At 43.7% G+C, this 16,608-nt stretch overlaps 1 protein-coding gene across 1 annotated transcript in view; it reads left to right on the top strand.

Moving 5' to 3' along the window:
* The window catches only part of LOC144737812 (uncharacterized), a 59,716-nt gene extending 43,632 nt beyond the window's left edge, over positions 1–16,084 (top strand). Inside the window, exons 4-5 of the mRNA XM_078620686.1 lie at positions 12,628–12,683; positions 15,992–16,084. Of these exons, the coding sequence (XP_078476812.1) occupies positions 12,628–12,683; positions 15,992–16,084 (149 nt within the window). The remainder of the gene's footprint in view (positions 1–12,627; positions 12,684–15,991) is intronic.
* The last annotated feature ends 524 nt before the right edge of the window (positions 16,085–16,608 follow it).

The raw sequence follows: 16,608 nt of genomic DNA, 5'->3' as shown, positions 1-16,608 counted from the left end.
AAATTAGCATGTAACTTTAGAAAAGGAAGAAAGCGGCCTACTCCACGAGGGAGTGAAACCCAATAGGTAATATTTTTTTACAGCGTTACAATGGATAGGTTGTAGTTCATAGGTTATAATATTATGTTTCACTATGATAGAGCTTAACATGTGAGAGTCTACAATATCAGAGTTGATCAAATGCGACGATCAAGGGCGTCAATCGGGTGAGTTTGATCAGAGGCGTTTTATCAAAGGCGTCATCCCATCACGGAACACCACCTCCCTGCGTATATCACAGCAACAGAAGCAACAACAGCAGCAACAACAGCAGCGACAACATCACATGTCGAGGGCGACGCAGCTACTTCCGATTCTGCTGCCCAGCTGTTTGTTGTCGGGACCTGCTCTCGCAGGACCCTACACGTCTTTGGAAATGATTGCGATGATCATGTCTGAGCTGAGAATTAAGTCACTCAAGATTAATTCTAGATTTGAAGCTTTCGTGACTGCAATGATTCATATTCTTAGGTTTTTTCGGTAAAGTCACGTAGGTAAAACATTAAAATTAATGAAAGTAAAATAAAATAAAACAAAACAAAAATAAAATTCACGACGTTTCGGAGGCAACACAAGTCTCCGTCATCAGGTGGGACCGTCACAGCCGAATTAGCTGCATCAAGTGAAGCAATGATTCAAGATGTAATCCCTTATAAGCAAGTTGAAGGGAGGTGGAGAGGGGGGGGGGGAGAGCTTATCAGGCTGTGGTAGGCAATGAATGGAAACGTATCGGGAGGGAGGAGGAGCGGTGATCAAAGACTGCACGTAGTGCTCAACACAATGAATGGAGACGTGTCGGGACGGAGGGCGAGCGGCGATCAAAGACTGCACGCAGTGCTCAACACAATGAATGGAGACGCGCCGGGACGGAGGGCGAGCGGTGATCAAAGACATCACGTAGTGCTCAACACAAAGAATGGAAACGTGTCGTGACGGAGGGCGAGCGGTGATCAAAGAACAATGAAGAGATTACTGTTAAACACTGGGGATGTTAACACTCGGTGAAGTAAATTAAAATAGTGCCTGTCAGATAAGATGGTCCAAAAAGTGTAATTAAGTCTTTTTTGCGTGGTTAATAACATCTTTCCAGTGATTACTGAGTTTGAAATTGTGTCTGTGTTTGTATATTTGTATGGCTTCGTGTACAAACCTTTGATGGTAGCCCGGAGGTTTGCAGAGAACCTTGGTCTCGGAAAAGACAATTTCATGAGGGCCTGCCGAGTTGTAGCAATGATCGGCAACGGCCGAAGAATCAGTTCTGCCGTGTTTCAGATCTGACTTGTGCTCGCGGACACGATCAGCAACATGACGTTTTGTTTCTCCAATGTAGCAATCACCACAAATGCAACTCAATTTGTAGACTCCAGGATACTGTAAGTCAGGAACGACATCCTTCACAGATGGAATCAAATCACGGATTTTATGCACTGTACTGAATCGGACTTGGATCTTATGTTTGTTTAGAATTTTGGAGATATTTTTGGTCACGCCTGCTATGTATGGTAGCGTGATAGTTTTGGTCGGAGTTTCATGTGGTTGTTTCTGTGTGGTGGGAGAGACAGCTTGGCGGATAGTACGGTCAGAGTATCCGTTCATCCTGAGGGCCCGATGTACATGTCTTAATTCAACAGTCAGGTGGTGTTGGTCAGAAATGCCATGGGCTCTGTGGTATAGCGTTTTGATGAGAGAATTCTTTTGAGATGGGTGGTGGTGGGAATCCGGTTTCAAGTAGGAATCTGTGTGGGTGGCTTTCTTGTAGACAGAATGTCCCAAGGATCCGTCAAGCCTCCTCTTAAACAGAATATCCAAGAATGGTAGTTTACCGTTTTTCTCCACTTCCATGGTGAATCTGATAGATGGGTGTCTAGAATTGATGTGGTCCAAGAAGTGGTTCAATGCTGGGAGGCCATGTGGCCAGATGACGAAAGTGTCATCCACATATCTCTTCCACAGGGAAGGACGCAGGGTGGATGTCTGGATGGCGTCTGATTCAAACTTTTCCATGAACATGTTGGCTATAACTGGTGACAAGGGGGAGCCCATAGGGGTACCCTCATTCTGTTTGTAGAAGGTGCCATTCCAGGTAAAATAGGTGTTGGTGAGGCAATGCCTAACCAGCGCAGGTACATCAGAATTCAATCCATGTTGGACTAAGTCCTCAATTATTGTTAGGGTGTCCGGTACTGGGACTTTGGTAAACAAAGAAACTACATCAAAGCTGACGAGGATGTCATGAGGAGATAGTACCATGTCCTTAACCATAGAGACTAATTGGGTTGAGTTGAGTACTGCCGAAGAGGTCTTGCCTGTGAAGGGGAGCAGAGTATCTGATAGAAAACGAGCTAGTTTGTACGTCGGAGAGTTTATCGTCGATACGATGGGTCGTAGCGGGGTGCCTTCTTTATGGATTTTGGGAAGACCATAGAGTCTGGGAGGTCTTGCCGCCGATGGTTTTAGAGAGGGACGTTTGCTTGGTTCGATTAGGGAAGTCGAACTCGTGATGATACTGTTGGTTTTTGTCGTTAGGCTTTTAGTGGGATCGTTTTTAATTTTGGAGTAACTCCCATCATTAAGCAGGTCCAGGATTTTGTTGTTGTATGAATCTTTATCCATGATGACCGTGGCATTGCCCTTGTCTGCCGAGAGGATGACTATATCATCTCTCTTTTTTAAATTCGCGAGTTCAGAGCGTTCGTTTTTGCTGATGTTACTAGTGGGTTTCTTAGCATTCTTAAGAATAGTAGCTATTTCAGCTCTTGCTACATCCGCATGGATGTGTCCTATGCCTCTGAGGGCTACATCAATCTGAGAAATCATATCATCTACTGGTATATATTCAGGGGTAACGGCGAAATTTAGTCCTTTGGCCAGTACCGTTTTTAGATTGTCAGAAATTGGAATGTTACTCTGATTAATCACGGTCTTGTTAACATCCAGCTTTGCGATGTGTGGCTCTGGTTTCTTTTTAGATAGGATGTTGAATTTAGAAATCAGGTTAGCTTTGCATTTGGCTGACATTGAGTGAGCAGAAGCAGAAGTCATGTTATCAACGTGGTTCCAATCAGAAGGTGACATTTTTTCTGTTAACATTAGATGTGTTTGTAAGAGAGTCTTGTCTAAATTATCGAGTTCAGATCGGAGTAACCTTATTCTCTCCGAGATTAGTGATAGGCTAGCTTTAAATAAGATCTGTTTTGAGTTCGGTGAGGACACAGCAGCGGATGTGAGTGTGAAAGCGATGGGTATTACCTTGTTATCGCGGCATCTCTTGAGGAAGGCCAGCGTCTCGAGAAGCTGTGACTTCTTGTCTCGTTGTCTGTTAAAAACTCTAACAGATAGGTGGAATTCCTCCCCGTAGAGGGCATTAATTCTAGATTTGAAGCTTTCGTGACTGCAATGATTCATATTCTTTGGTTTTATCGGTAAAGTCACGTAGGTAAAACATTAAAATTAATGAAAGTAAAATAAAATAAAACAAAACAAAAATAAAATTCACGACGTTTCGGAGGCAACACAAGTCTCCGTCATCAGGTGGGACCGTCACAGCCGAATTAGCTGCATCAAGTGAAGCAATGATTCAAGATGTAATCCCTTATAAGCAAGTTGAAGGGAGGTGGAGAGGGGGGGGAGAGCTTATCAGGCTGTGGTAGGCAATGAATGGAAACGTATCGGGAGGGAGGAGGAGCGGTGATCAAAGACTGCACGTAGTGCTCAACACAATGAATGGAGACGTGTCGGGACGGAGGGCGAGCGGCGATCAAAGACTGCACGCAGTGCTCAACACAATGAATGGAGACGCGCCGGGACGGAGGGCGAGCGGTGATCAAAGACATCACGTAGTGCTCAACACAATGAATGGAAACGTGTCGGGACGGAGGCCGAGCGGTGATCAAAGAACAATGAAGAGATTACTGTTAAACACTGGGGATGTTAACACTCGGTGAAGTAAATTAAAATAGTGCCTGTCAGATAAGATGGTCCAAAAAGTGTAATTAAGTCTTTTTTGCGTGGTTAATAACATCTTTCCAGTGATTACTGAGTTTGTACCCATCATCACGTTTGAAATTATGTCTGTGTTTGTATATTTGTATGGCTTCGTGTACAAACCTTTGATGGTAGGCCGGAGGTTTGCAGAGAACCTTGGTCTCGGAAAAGACAATTTCACGAGAGCCCGCCGAGTTGTAGCAATGATCTGCAACGGCCGAAGAATCAGTTCTGCCGTGTTTCAGATCTGACTTGTGCTCGCGGACACGATCAGCAACATGACGTTTTGTTTCTCCAATGTAGCAATCACCACAAATGCAACTCAATTTGTAGACTCCAGGATACTGTAAGTCAGGAACGACATCCTTCACAGATGGAATCAGATCACGGATTTTATGCACTGTACTGAATCGGACTTGGATCTTATGTTTGTTTAGAATTTTGGAGATCTTTTTGGTCACGCCTGCTATGTATGGTAACGTGATAGTTTTGGTCGGAGTTTCATGTGGTTGTTTCTGTGTGGTGGGAGAGACAGCTTGGCGGATAGTACGGTCAGAGTATCCGTTCATCCTGAGGGCCCGATGTACATGTCTTAATTCATCAGTCAGGTGGTGTTGGTCAGAAATGCCATGGGCTCTGTGGTATAGCGTTTTGATGAGAGAATTCTTTTGAGATGGGTGGTGGTGGGAATCCGGTTTCAAGTAGGAATCTGTGTGGGTGGCTTTCCTGTAGACAGAATGTCCCAAGGATCCGTCAAGCCTCCTCTTAAACAGAATATCCAAGAATGGTAGTTTACCGTTTTTCTCCACTTCCATGGTGAATCTGATAGATGGGTGTCTAGAATTGATGTGGTCCAAGAAGTGGTTCAATGCTGGGAGGCCATGTGGCCAGATGACGAAAGTGTCATCCACATATCTCTTCATATCTCTTCCACAGGGAAGGACGCAGGGTGGATGTCTGGATGGCGTCTGATTCAAACTTTTCCATGAACATGTTGGCTATAACTGGTGACAAGGGGGAGCCCATAGGGGTACCCTCATTCTGTTTGTAGAAGGTGCCATTCCAGGTAAAATAGGTGTTGGTGAGGCAATGCCTAACCAGCGCAGGTACATCAGAATTCAATCCATGTTGGACTAAGTCCTCAATTATTGTTAGGGTGTCCGGAACTGGGACTTTGGTAAACAAAGAAACTACATCAAAGCTGACGAGGATGTCATCAGGAGATAGTACCATGTCCTTAACCATAGAGACTAATTGGGTTGAGTTGAGTACTGCCGAAGAGGTCTTGCCTGTGAAGGGGAGCAGAGTATCTGATAGAAAACGAGCTAGTTTGTACGTCGGAGAGTTTATCGTCGATACGATGGGTCGTAGCGGGGTGCCTTCTTTATGGATTTTGGGAAGACCATAGAGTCTGGGAGGTCTTGCCGCCGATGGTTTTAGAGAGGGACGTTTGCTTGGTTCGATTAGGGAAGTCGAACTCGTGATGATACTGTTGGTTTTTGTCGTTAGGCTTTTAGTGGGATCGTTTTTAATTTTGGAGTAACTCCCATCATTAAGCAGGTCCAGGATTTTGTTGTTGTATGAATCTTTATCCATGATGACCATGGCATTGCCCTTGTCTGCCGAGAGGATGACTATATCATCTCTCTTTTTTAAATTCGCGAGTTCAGAGCGTTCGTTTTTGCTGATGTTACTAGTGGGTTTCTTAGCATTCTTAAGAATAGTAGCTATTTCAGCTCTTGCTACATCCGCATGGATGTGTCCTATGCCTCTGAGGGCTACATCAATCTGAGAAATCATATCATCTACTGGTATATATTCAGGGGTGACGGCGAAATTTAGTCCTTTGGCCAGTACCGTTTTTAGATTGTCAGAAATTGTAATGTTACTCTGATTAATCACGGTCTTGTTAACATCCAGCTTTGCGATGTGTGGCTCTGGTTTCTTTTTAGATAGGAGGTTGAATTTAGAAATCAGGTTAGCTTTGCATTTGGCTGACATTGAGTCAGCAGAAGCAGAAGTCATGTTATCAACGTGGTTCCAATCAGAAGGTGACATTTTTTGTGTTAACATTAGATGTGTTTGTAAGAGAGTCTTGTCTAAATTATCGAGTTCAGATCGGAGTAACCTTATTCTCTCCGAGATTAGTGATAGGCTAGCTTTAAATAGATCTGTTTTGAGTTCGGTGAGGACACAGCAGCGGATGTGAGTGTGAAAGCGATGGGTATTACCTTGTTATCGCGGCATCTCTTGAGGAAGGCCAGCGTCTCGAGAAGCTGTGACTTCTTGTCTCGTTGTCTGTTAAAAACTCTAACAGATAGGTGGAATTCCTCCCCGTAGAGGGCATTAATTCTAGATTTGAAGCTTTCGTGACTGCAATGATTCATATTCTTTGGTTTTATCGGTAAAGTCACGTAGGTAAAACATTAAAATTAATGAAAGTAAAATAAAATAAAACAAAACAAAAATAAAATTCACGACGTTTCGGAGGCAACACAAGTCTCCGTCATCAGGTGGGACCGTCACAGCCGAATTAGCTGCATCAAGTGAAGCAATGATTCAAGATGTAATCCCTTATAAGCAAGTTGAAGGGAGGTGGAGAGGGGGGGGGTGGAGAGCTTATCAGGCTGTGGTAGCCAATGAATGGAAACGTATCGGGAGGGAGGAGGAGCGGTGATCAAAGACTGCACGTAGTGCTCAACACAATGAATGGAGACGTGTCGGGACGGAGGGCGAGCGGCGATCAAAGACTGCACGCAGTGCTCAACACAATGAATGGAGACGCGCCGGGACGGAGGGCGAGCGGTGATCAAAGACATCACGTAGTGCTCAACACAATGAATGGAAACGTGTCGGGACGGAGGCCGAGCGGTGATCAAAGAACAATGAAGAGATTACTGTTAAACACTGGGGATGTTAACACTCGGTGAAGTAAATTAAAATAGTGCCTGTCAGATAAGATGGTCCAAAAAGTGTAATTAAGTCTTTTTTGCGTGGTTAATAACATCTTTCCAGTGATTACTGAGTTTGTACCCATCATCACGGTTGAAATTATGTCTGTGTTTGTATATTTGTATGGCTTCGTGTACAAACCTTTGATGGTAGCCCGGAGGTTTGCAGAGAACCTTGGTCTCGGAAAAGACAATTTCATGAGAGCCCGCCGAGTTGTAGCAATGATCGGCAACGGCCGAAGAATCAGTTCTGCCGTGTTTCAGATCTGACTTGTGCTCGCGGACACGATCAGCAACATGACGTTTTGTTTCTCCAATGTAGCAATCACCACAAATGCAACTCAATTTGTAGACTCCAGGATACTGTAAGTCAGGAACGACATCCTTCACAGATGGAATCAGATCACGGATTTTATGCACTGTACTGAATCGGACTTGGATCTTATGTTTGTTTAGAATTTTGGAGATCTTTTTGGTCACGCCTGCTATGTATGGTAACGTGATAGTTTTGGTCGGAGTTTCATGTGGTTGTTTCTGTGTGGTGGGAGAGACAGCTTGGCGGATAGTACGGTAAGAGTATCCGTTCATCCTGAGGGCCCGATGTACATGTCTTAATTCATCAGTCAGGTGGTGTTGGTCAGAAATGCCATGGGCTCTGTGGTATAGCGTTTTGATGAGAGCATTCTTTTGAGATGGGTGGTGGTGGGAATCCGGTTTCAAGTAGGAATCTGTGTGGGTGGCTTTCCTGTAGACAGAATGTCCCAAGGATCCGTCAAGCCTCCTCTTAAACAGAATATCCAAGAATGGTAGTTTACCGTCTTTCTCCACTTCCATGGTAAATCTGATAGATGGGTGTCTAGAATTGATGTGGTCCAAGAAGTGGTTCAATGCTGGGAGGCCATGTGGCCAGATGACGAAAGTGTCATCCACATATCTCTTCCACAGGGAAGGACGCAGGGTGGATGTCTGGATGGCGTCTGATTTAAACTTTTCCATGAACATGTTGGCTATAACTGGTGACAAGGGGGAGCCCATAGGGGTACCCTCATTCTGTTTGTAGAAGGTGCCATTCCAGGTAAAATAGGTGTTGGTGAGGCAATGCCTAACCAGCGCAGGTACATCAGAATTCAATCCATGTTGGACTAAGTCCTCAATTATTGTTAGGGTGTCCGGTACTGGGACTTTGGTAAACAAAGAAACTACAGCAAAGCTGACGAGGATGTCATGAGGAGATAGTACCATGTCCTTAACCATAGAGACTAATTGGGTTGAGTTGAGTACTGCCGAAGAGGTCTTGCCTGTGAAGGGGAGCAGAGTATCTGATAGAAAACGAGCTAGTTTGTACGTCGGAGAGTTTATCGTCGATACGATGGGTCGTAGCGGGGTGCCTTCTTTATGGATTTTGGGAAGACCATAGAGTCTGGGAGGTCTTGCCGCCGATGGTTTTAGAGAGGGACGTTTGCTTAGTTCGATTAGGGAAGTCGAACTCGTGATGATACTGTTGGTTTTTGTCGTTAGGCTTTTAGTGGGATCGTTTTTAATTTTGGAGTAACTCCCATCATTAAGCAGGTCCAGGATTTTGTTGTTGTATGAATCTTTATCCATGATGACCGTGGCATTGCCCTTGTCTGCCGAGAGGATGACTATATCATCTCTCTTATTTAAATTCGCGAGTTCAGAGCGTTCGTTTTTGATGATGTTACTAGTGGGTTTCTTAGCATTCTTAAGAATAGTAGCTATTTCAGCTCTTGCTACATCCGCATGGATGTGTCCTATGCCTCTGAGGGCTACATCAATCTGAGAAATCGTATCATCTACTGGTATATATTCAGGGGTGATGGCGAAATTTAGTCCTTTGGCCAGTACCGTTTTTAGATTGTCAGAAATTGGAATGTTACTCTGATTAATCACGGTCTTGTTAACATCCAGCTTTGCGATGTGTGGCTCTGGTTTATTTTTAGATAGGAGGTTGAATTTAGAAATCAAGTTAGCTTTGCATTTGGCTGACATTGAGTCAGCAGAAGCAGAAGTCATGTTATCAACGTGGTTCCAATCAGAAGGTGACATTTTTTGTGTTAACATTAGATGTGTTTGTAAGAGAGTCTTGTCTAAATTATCGAGTTCAGATCGGAGTAACCTTATTCTCTCCGAGATTAGTGATAGGCTAGCTTTAAATAAGATCTGTTTGGAGTTCGGTGAGGACACAGCAGCGGATGTGAGTGTGAAAGCAATGGGTATTACCTTGTTATCGCGGCATCTCTTGAGGAAGGCCAGCGTCTCGAGAAGCTGTGACTTCTTGTCTCGTTGTCTGTTAAAAACTCTAACAGATAGGTGGAATTCCTCCCCGTAGAGGGCATTAATTCTAGATTTGAAGCTTTCGTGACTGCAATGATTCATATTCTTAGGTTTTTTCGGTAAAGTCACGTAGGTAAAACATTAAAATTAATGAAAGTAAAATAAAATAAAACAAAACAAAAATAAAATTCACGACGTTTCGGAGGCAACACAAGTCTCCGTCATCAGGTGGGACCGTCACAGCCGAATTAGCTGCATCAAGTGAAGCAATGATTCAAGATGTAATCCCTTATAAGCAAGTTGAAGGGAGGTGGAGAGGGGGGGTGGAGAGCTTATCAGGCTGTGGTAGCCAATGAATGGAAACGTATCGGGAGGGAGGAGGAGCGGTGATCAAAGACTGCACGTAGTGCTCAACACAATGAATGGAGACGTGTCGGGACGGAGGGCGAGCGGCGATCAAAGACTGCACGCAGTGCTCAACACAATGAATGGAGACGCGCCGGGACGGAGGGCGAGCGGTGATCAAAGACATCACGTAGTGCTCAACACAATGAATGGAAACGTGTCGGGACGGAGGCCGAGCGGTGATCAAAGAACAATGAAGAGATTACTGTTAAACACTGGGGATGTTAACACTCGGTGAAGTAAATTAAAATAGTGCCTGTCAGATAAGATGGTCCAAAAAGTGTAATTAAGTCTTTTTTGCGTGGTTAATAACATATTTCCAGTGATTACTGAGTTTGTACCCATCATCACGGTTGAAATTATGTCTGTGTTTGTATATTTGTATGGCTTCGTGTACAAACCTTTGATGGTAGCCCGGAGGTTTGCAGAGAACCTTGGTCTCGGAAAAGACAATTTCATGAGAACCCGCCGAGTTGTAGCAATGATCGGCAACGGCCGAAGAATCAGTTCTGCCGTGTTTCAGATCTGACTTGTGCTCGCGGACACGATCAGCAACATGACGTTTTGTTTCTCCAATGTAGCAATCACCACAAATGCAACTCAATTTGTAGACTCCAGGATACTGTAAGTCAGGAACGACATCCTTCACAGATGGAATCAGATCACGGATTTTATGCACTGTACTGAATCGGACTTGGATCTTATGTTTGTTTAGAATTTTGGAGATCTTTTTGGTCACGCCTGCTATGTATGGTAACGTGATAGTTTTGGTCGGAGTTTCATGTGGTTGTTTCTGTGTGGTGGGAGAGACAGCTTGGCGGATAGTACGGTAAGAGTATCCGTTCATCCTGAGGGCCCGATGTACATGTCTTAATTCATCAGTCAGGTGGTGTTGGTCAGAAATGCCATGGGCTCTGTGGTATAGCGTTTTAATGAGAGAATTCTTTTGAGATGGGTGGTGGTGGGAATCCGGTTTCAAGTAGGAATCTGTGTGGGTGGCTTTCCTGTAGACAGAATGTCCCAAGGATCCGTCAAGCCTCCTCTTAAACAGAATATCCAAGAATGGTAGTTTACCGTCTTTCTCCACTTCCATGGTGAATCTGATAGATGGGTGTCTAGAATTGATTTGGTCCAAGAAGTGGTTCAATGCTGGGAGGCCATGTGGCCAGATGACGAAAGTGTCATCCACATATCTCTTCCACAGGGAAGGACGCAGGGTGGATGTCTGGATGGCGTCTGATTCAAACTTTTCCATGAACATGTTGGCTATAACTGGTGACAAGGGGGAGCCCATAGGGGTACCCTCATTCTGTTTGTAGAAGGTGCCATTCCAGGTAAAATAGGTGTTGGTGAGGCAATGCCTAACCAGCGCAGGTACATCAGAATTCAATCCATGTTGGACTAAGTCCTCAATTATTGTTAGGGTGTCCGGTACCGGGACTTTGGTAAACAAAGATACTACATCAAAGCTGACGAGGATGTCATGAGGAGATAGTACCATGTCCTTAACCATAGATACTAATTGGGTTGAGTTGAGTACTGCCGAAGAGGTCTTGCCTGTGAAGGGGAGCAGATTATCTGATAGAAAACGAGCTAGTTTGTACGTCGGAGAGTTTATCGTCGATACGATGGGTCGTAGCGGGGTGCCTTCTTTATGGATTTTGGGAAGACCATAGAGTCTGGGAGGTCTTGCCGCCGATGGTTTTAGAGAGGGACGTTTGCTTGGTTCGATTAGGGAAGTCGAACTCGTGATGATACTGTTGGTTTTTGTCGTTAGGCTTTTAGTGGGATCGTTTTTAATTTTGGAGTAACTCCCATCATTAAGCAGGTCCAGGATTTTGTTGTTGTATGAATCTTTATCCATGATGACCGTGGCATTGCCCTTGTCTGCCGAGAGGATGACTATATAATCTCTCTTTTTTAAATTCGCGAGTTCAGAGCGTTCGTTTTTGCTGATGTTACTAGTGGGTTTCTTAGCATTCTTAAGAATAGTAGCTATTTCAGCTCTTGCTACATCCGCATGGATGTGTCCTATTCCTCTGAGGGCTACATCAATCTGAGAAATGTCACCTTCTGATTGGAACCACGTTGATAACATGACTTCTGCTTCTGCTGACTCAATGTCAGCCAAATGCAAAGCTAACCTGATTTCTAAATTCAACCTCCTATCTAAAAAGAAACCAGAGCCACACATCGCAAAGCTGGATGTTAACAAGACCGTGATTAATCAGAGTAACATTCCAATTTCTGACAATCTAAAAACGGTACTGGCCAAAGGACTAAATTTCGCCGTCACCCCTAAATATATACCAGTAGATGATATGATTTATCAGATTGATGTATTACATTCTTCACATGAGGACGGCTGCTTGCGCTGTAGCCGAAACATCGTGAGAATTATTTTATTATGTTTTATTTGTATTATTTTATTATTTCCCTTCTACGTGAATTTACCGAAAGAACCAAGAAGATGAATGCCTGCAGTCACGAAAGCTTTAAATCGAAATTTAGTCGTTTAATGTTTAGTGTTATTGTTTATTTATAGTGTTATCAGTTTACATGTTATAGTGATCCCCGGTATACTTCGGGTTTCGGGACCAGAACGTTGCGAAACGATTTATAACGAGGACCTTTCCCAGCCAGAGTGCAAGCCGCTAATGAAAAGAACACGGGTGGTGGGAACACGTGCTTCCATGGGCCGTCGGGGACAGGGCATGGTGTATTGCCAACAGGTGCCACCGGGTACGTCCCCCAAGTTGCTCCAACAATGGCGGTGTCTTGTAGAAGTCATAGAGGTGAAATGGCCGCAGCGTGTACGAATGTAGTTATGTCCGTCCCCACCCAGACAGCTCATCCCCATGTAATGTACAGCTAAAGTCTGGTGTGTCCAAGGTGGTGGGGCACTCGGCAACGGAAACCGTACTCTAAAGGAAATGTGTTGTTATGCCCACAGTTTCCGAGCCCCTGAGGCCCGGGGTGCCTCAAGGATCAACCACGTGCGAGGAACCGGTACCTGGAGTCTGGTCATATTCTTCAAAAGAAGCCAGGGACCTGCCTAATCCTTCAAGGCTGTGGTGCGAGCCCTTGACGCCCCGACATGCACAATATTCTACCATGGGCGCGGGACGGGCGTCGAGAACCAGGTCAAAATGCGCAAGGTTGCGCTTGAAGGCTCCACGCCCAATATCAATGCTGTATATTATTAATTCTGACCTTACTCCCTCCCTTTGATGCTGCTAATCCTGCATAATGCATGGACATAATGACTTTGAAACCCCCCCGCCCACCTCCTACGCATTTCACAAGTAATGCAAATCACATATCTGCATTTCCCATAAATATGCTAAAATCCTCTTGATATGCAAATTATTTTGTCAAGACGCTCTTCGCTCCTCCATCCCAGCATAAAGAGTCGCTCCAAGCCTGGAGCGTGACATTCAGAGTCCGTCTACTTGACGGACCTGTTCTCCACCTGAGGACGGCTGCTTGCGTTGTGGCCGAAACGTCGTGAGAATTATTTTATTATGTTTTATTTTTATATTTTATTACTTCCCTTCTACGTGACTTTACCGAAAGAACCAAGAAGATGTATATTGCTATTCGGTTCCATTGAGATGGAACATTCTACCAGCAGTGGGCAGCTTGATTCGAATACGACCATGGTGCTATTTTAATAATTTTGATGCGATTCTAAATCTGGCACCACCCAGGCCGCATTTACTACTCCCGATGTGCATCTACATTTAACATACATTCTAGCTCAGTGTTATTCTAATACGACCCTAGTGTTATTCTCGTCATTTTAATCCGATCATAATCCTGCACCCCCCCCGTTCGCATATCCGACCACCGGTTCGCATGTCCAAAGGCCATAGATGCATATTACATACGTTCATACGAGCACAGTTCGCTTGCAAGTACACTATACATACATATGCGCAGAGTGTGATTCTAATACGATCACATTGTAATTCTAATACTTGTAAAGATGATAATACCGTACCTCTGTTTTTGGTGTTATAAATGGTTAATCTAGATTATAGTATTTTAATGTTTCGTGTTATCGTTTATAGTGTTACAGTTCACTTGTCATAGCGTTCAGGATTCCCTGTATACTTGATGAATAGGGACCGTAACGTTGTGAATCGATTTATAATGGGGCCCTTTCCCCTCCAGAAACACATGTTAATATGATGCCCGTTTTGGTGACAGAGATGCTCCACCTGAAAATCGGCTCCACACGTCTTTGCTATTAACATTTTAAAATTAAAACGGACAAGCAGTTGTTGAAAATAATGTCTTATTCATCTGCAAGAATATTTACAGTACTACAACTCGTATCGAAAGTTTATGATGTCCTATGTTCAAACAGTTACAGTACAATCTTGATTTGAAGCTTTCGTGACTGCAGGAATCCATACTCTTTGATTCTTTCGTTAAAGTCACGAAGGTCGAAAAATAATAGATCACATTATTGATCTATTATTATCTATTATTTTGTCTACCTATATGACGTTACCGAAAGAACCAAAGAGTATAGCTACAGTACAATGCAAATCAAGTCACTTCCAGAAATACCAAACCAAAGTATAATTCGCCATTGATCTCCTAATTAGTTCACCACATTTGTTCATTGTGCGTCTGTGTTTAAGTCCAAGCCAAACATGCAACAAACGCGTCATCAATGTACATCCTGAAATCGGTTATCTAAAGTCGCTTATTACCAACGAAGGGTAATGTGCCCATTGTGCTTCATGCATGAATATGTAAGTGCATCTCAGTGTGTAATTGTGCGCTTATTTTGAATAAATGGGTTTAGCGCTGTAAAAACACGATCCCCATGCCCTCCATTGTCCTCGATTTAAAGTGAATGCAACCCCGTGGCGTTGCCAAAAACCACCGAGCTTCGGGAGTGAGCACGTACAGACGCGTAGTGAACACACTTGCAATTCAATCACTCTAACATCAGTAACCAAAATCCGATCTGGTACATGGTCTCCGCTTGGTCTGGTTTGTATCCGTCATCACTCCGGAGACAAACAGCGAGGAATGGTTTGGCCAGCCACCACTTCGTTTGCCAAAACGACTTTAATAGCTGCTCTGAAACAACACTGTCACCAATGGTGGTTTACAGGCTAGGCTGTTAAGCGGACAATCAGTATTTTTGGGCAAGGCGTATGGGAAAATACACACCTCTGTTATCCCGTAAACATAATACACAGCATCGGTAAGGCTGCCTTGTTTGGGAGATGTAGTTTGGGTAAGGTGCTGTCACTGGAGTTAGGCGATGTGACTGGGTTATCACACGGATTCCGAAAAGCAGCTTAGACAATACGATCCACTGCGCTCCATGTCCCCACATAAACGACGACATTCTGAGTTTTAAAAAAGTGGAATATATATTTGTAAATACGTTTTTTATATAATGTTTATTGTATCTATGTTACAATGTGTGATTGTTATACTCTTTATTTGCGTATACTGTATATACTTATATGGCTATTCAATTCCATTGATACTACACATTCATCCAACAGTGGAAAGTGTGATTCTAATACGAGTGGGATTCGAATAATTGTAATTCGATTCTAATCCTGCATATCCTACCCCCGGTTGTCATATTAACTTACCATACGTACAACCACAGTGTGATTCTAATTAGCTCAGTGCGATTCTAATGATTAGTATGCGATTATAATCCCACACCTCCAATTATGTGGTTCTGCACTATAACAGTTAATCGTATTTTAAAGCGTAACAATGGATAGTTTGTAGTTCATATGTTATAATATTATATTTCACTATGTTAGAGTTTAACATGTGAGAGTTTACAATGTCAGAGTTGATCAAATGCGACGATCAAGAGCGTCAATCTTGATCGACGCAGAAGCAAATACAGCAGCAGCAACATCACATTTCGAGGGCGACGCAGCTACTTCTGATTCTGCTGCTTCCGCTGCTCAGATATTTGTTGCCAGGCCCTGCTCTCGCGGGACCGCACACGTCTTTGGAAATGATTGAGATGAAGATGTCTGAGCTGATAATTAATTTAATAAAGAGTACTTTGTGTGTAGGTCTGTGTCATCGGGGATCAGCGAACACTGCTTATGAATGAACTCGCACACCTTTATGACCGACATTCTACTAATTTTCGTTATGAATGAACTCGCACACCAGCATGCCGTCCATGGAGACGTGATCAACGTCAATACATAATAATGGTAATAAGCCGGATAAACCGAAAAGTACCCATTGTACCCATCAAACAGTCAGCTGGGTTGCCCCATGGGGGTATTGACCCATGGGCGAAACTGTAGGGGGCGCTACGCAACTGGCCGTGCTCCCGGCAGGTGAAGCTGCCAGCTCAGTCCGCTAAGACTCACTGTATAGCGACCCCTGCCTACTCGTAAGGTAAAGTTGTTTGAGCTGTTTTTATATATAGTATAAATTGATCTTTCATTTAATTTTATTTTTATTTTCTTGTTTTATTTAATTTAAATTTATGAATGATGCCCTGACTGGTGAGCATTTTAAATTTCGTTGTACTGGTGACAATGACAATAAACGATTATCTATCTATTATCTATTATCTAATCGCAGCACCCAGCACCCATTTTTTACATAAATATACGTAATATTAGCGTAACTACCATTCGCACACTTGCATACACAGCACACTCACACAGCGCAGGGCCTGTGCCCACAGTGCACTGCACCACTGCGGCGCAGACCTTGCCAGACGTATGCTTTCGCTCTCTTTGCCGGCGGTAGTATTTATTTATATCGAATCAAAGTGAGCTTTCGCTTTTTGCCAGCTGTTTTATTTTTATCGAATCAGAGTGAGCTGTCAGGGCGGGGCCGTAAATAAATAAATAAACGTCCAGATACGCACACAGACGACCAAACCAGCGTAGTTGTTTTAAGATGCATATCG

This window comes from Lampetra planeri, chromosome 74, assembly GCF_965212315.1.
Source record: "Lampetra planeri chromosome 74, kcLamPlan1.2.h2, whole genome shotgun sequence".
In the NCBI taxonomy this organism is placed as follows: Eukaryota; Metazoa; Chordata; class Hyperoartia; order Petromyzontiformes; family Petromyzontidae; genus Lampetra; species Lampetra planeri.
The sequence above is the reverse complement of the archived record's forward strand: the minus strand, read 5'-3'. Positions and strand labels throughout refer to the sequence as shown.